Source organism: Brassica oleracea, unplaced genomic scaffold, assembly GCF_000695525.1.
Source record: "Brassica oleracea var. oleracea cultivar TO1000 unplaced genomic scaffold, BOL UnpScaffold10409, whole genome shotgun sequence".
In the NCBI taxonomy this organism is placed as follows: Eukaryota; Viridiplantae; Streptophyta; class Magnoliopsida; order Brassicales; family Brassicaceae; genus Brassica; species Brassica oleracea.
In genome coordinates this window covers 1-552 of record NW_013626930.1, presented here as the reverse complement: position 1 = coordinate 552, position 552 = coordinate 1, and the positions used below count along the sequence as shown (strand labels likewise).

The window sequence follows — 552 nt, the reverse complement described above, 5'->3', positions numbered from 1 at the left end:
GGATTTGAGATGATCTCCACTCATTGCGTGCATCCCAAGTCTATCTCCTTCCTTCAACGGACCGTCTTGCCATAAGTGATTCACAACGGTTGTGTTAGGAGGCAGCACCATAGTTGCGAATATCGTCATCTCTCCATCAAGATACTCGGCGGATACTTGCGTTACACGAAAGCTAAGAGGAGACTCTTGAAGCATAGTAGCGTAGCTATTGATGTTTGAAGTATAAGCACGCATGACGCCAGATGTTGAGTTACGATAAGCCACGAGAGCTTGAGCGCCTAACATGCCTTTTTTGGTCGGGTTTATGGCCCAAGCGATCCAACTAGAAGACTCAAGATTGGCATGACGGTAAGCAACATCGAGAACTCCGGTTTCTCGAGCATAACTGAAGTGTAGGAACGAGTCTAACACGGGAAGATCCTTGCAAGAACGGTAATGTTTTCCGTTGTTGAAGATGTGAGATTCACATCGAGGCTGAAGTCCTTGAACTGTTGTTGTTGTTGCCGACGTAAAGAGTGGTGTACACGACAAGAACAGAAAGCACATAACGAC

General features: G+C 46.4%; 1 protein-coding gene across 1 annotated transcript; it reads right to left on the bottom strand.

Annotated features, from left to right (window-relative positions):
• Positions 1-3: 3 nt before the first annotated feature.
• Positions 4-546, bottom strand: LOC106322222 (cytochrome b561 and DOMON domain-containing protein At5g48750-like; the record flags this gene model as incomplete). The annotated part of the gene is made up of 1 exon (XM_013760348.1): positions 4-546. A coding segment is annotated over exon 1 (543 nt), but the record flags the coding sequence as incomplete, so codon positions are not given.
• Positions 547-552: the final 6 nt, after the last annotated feature.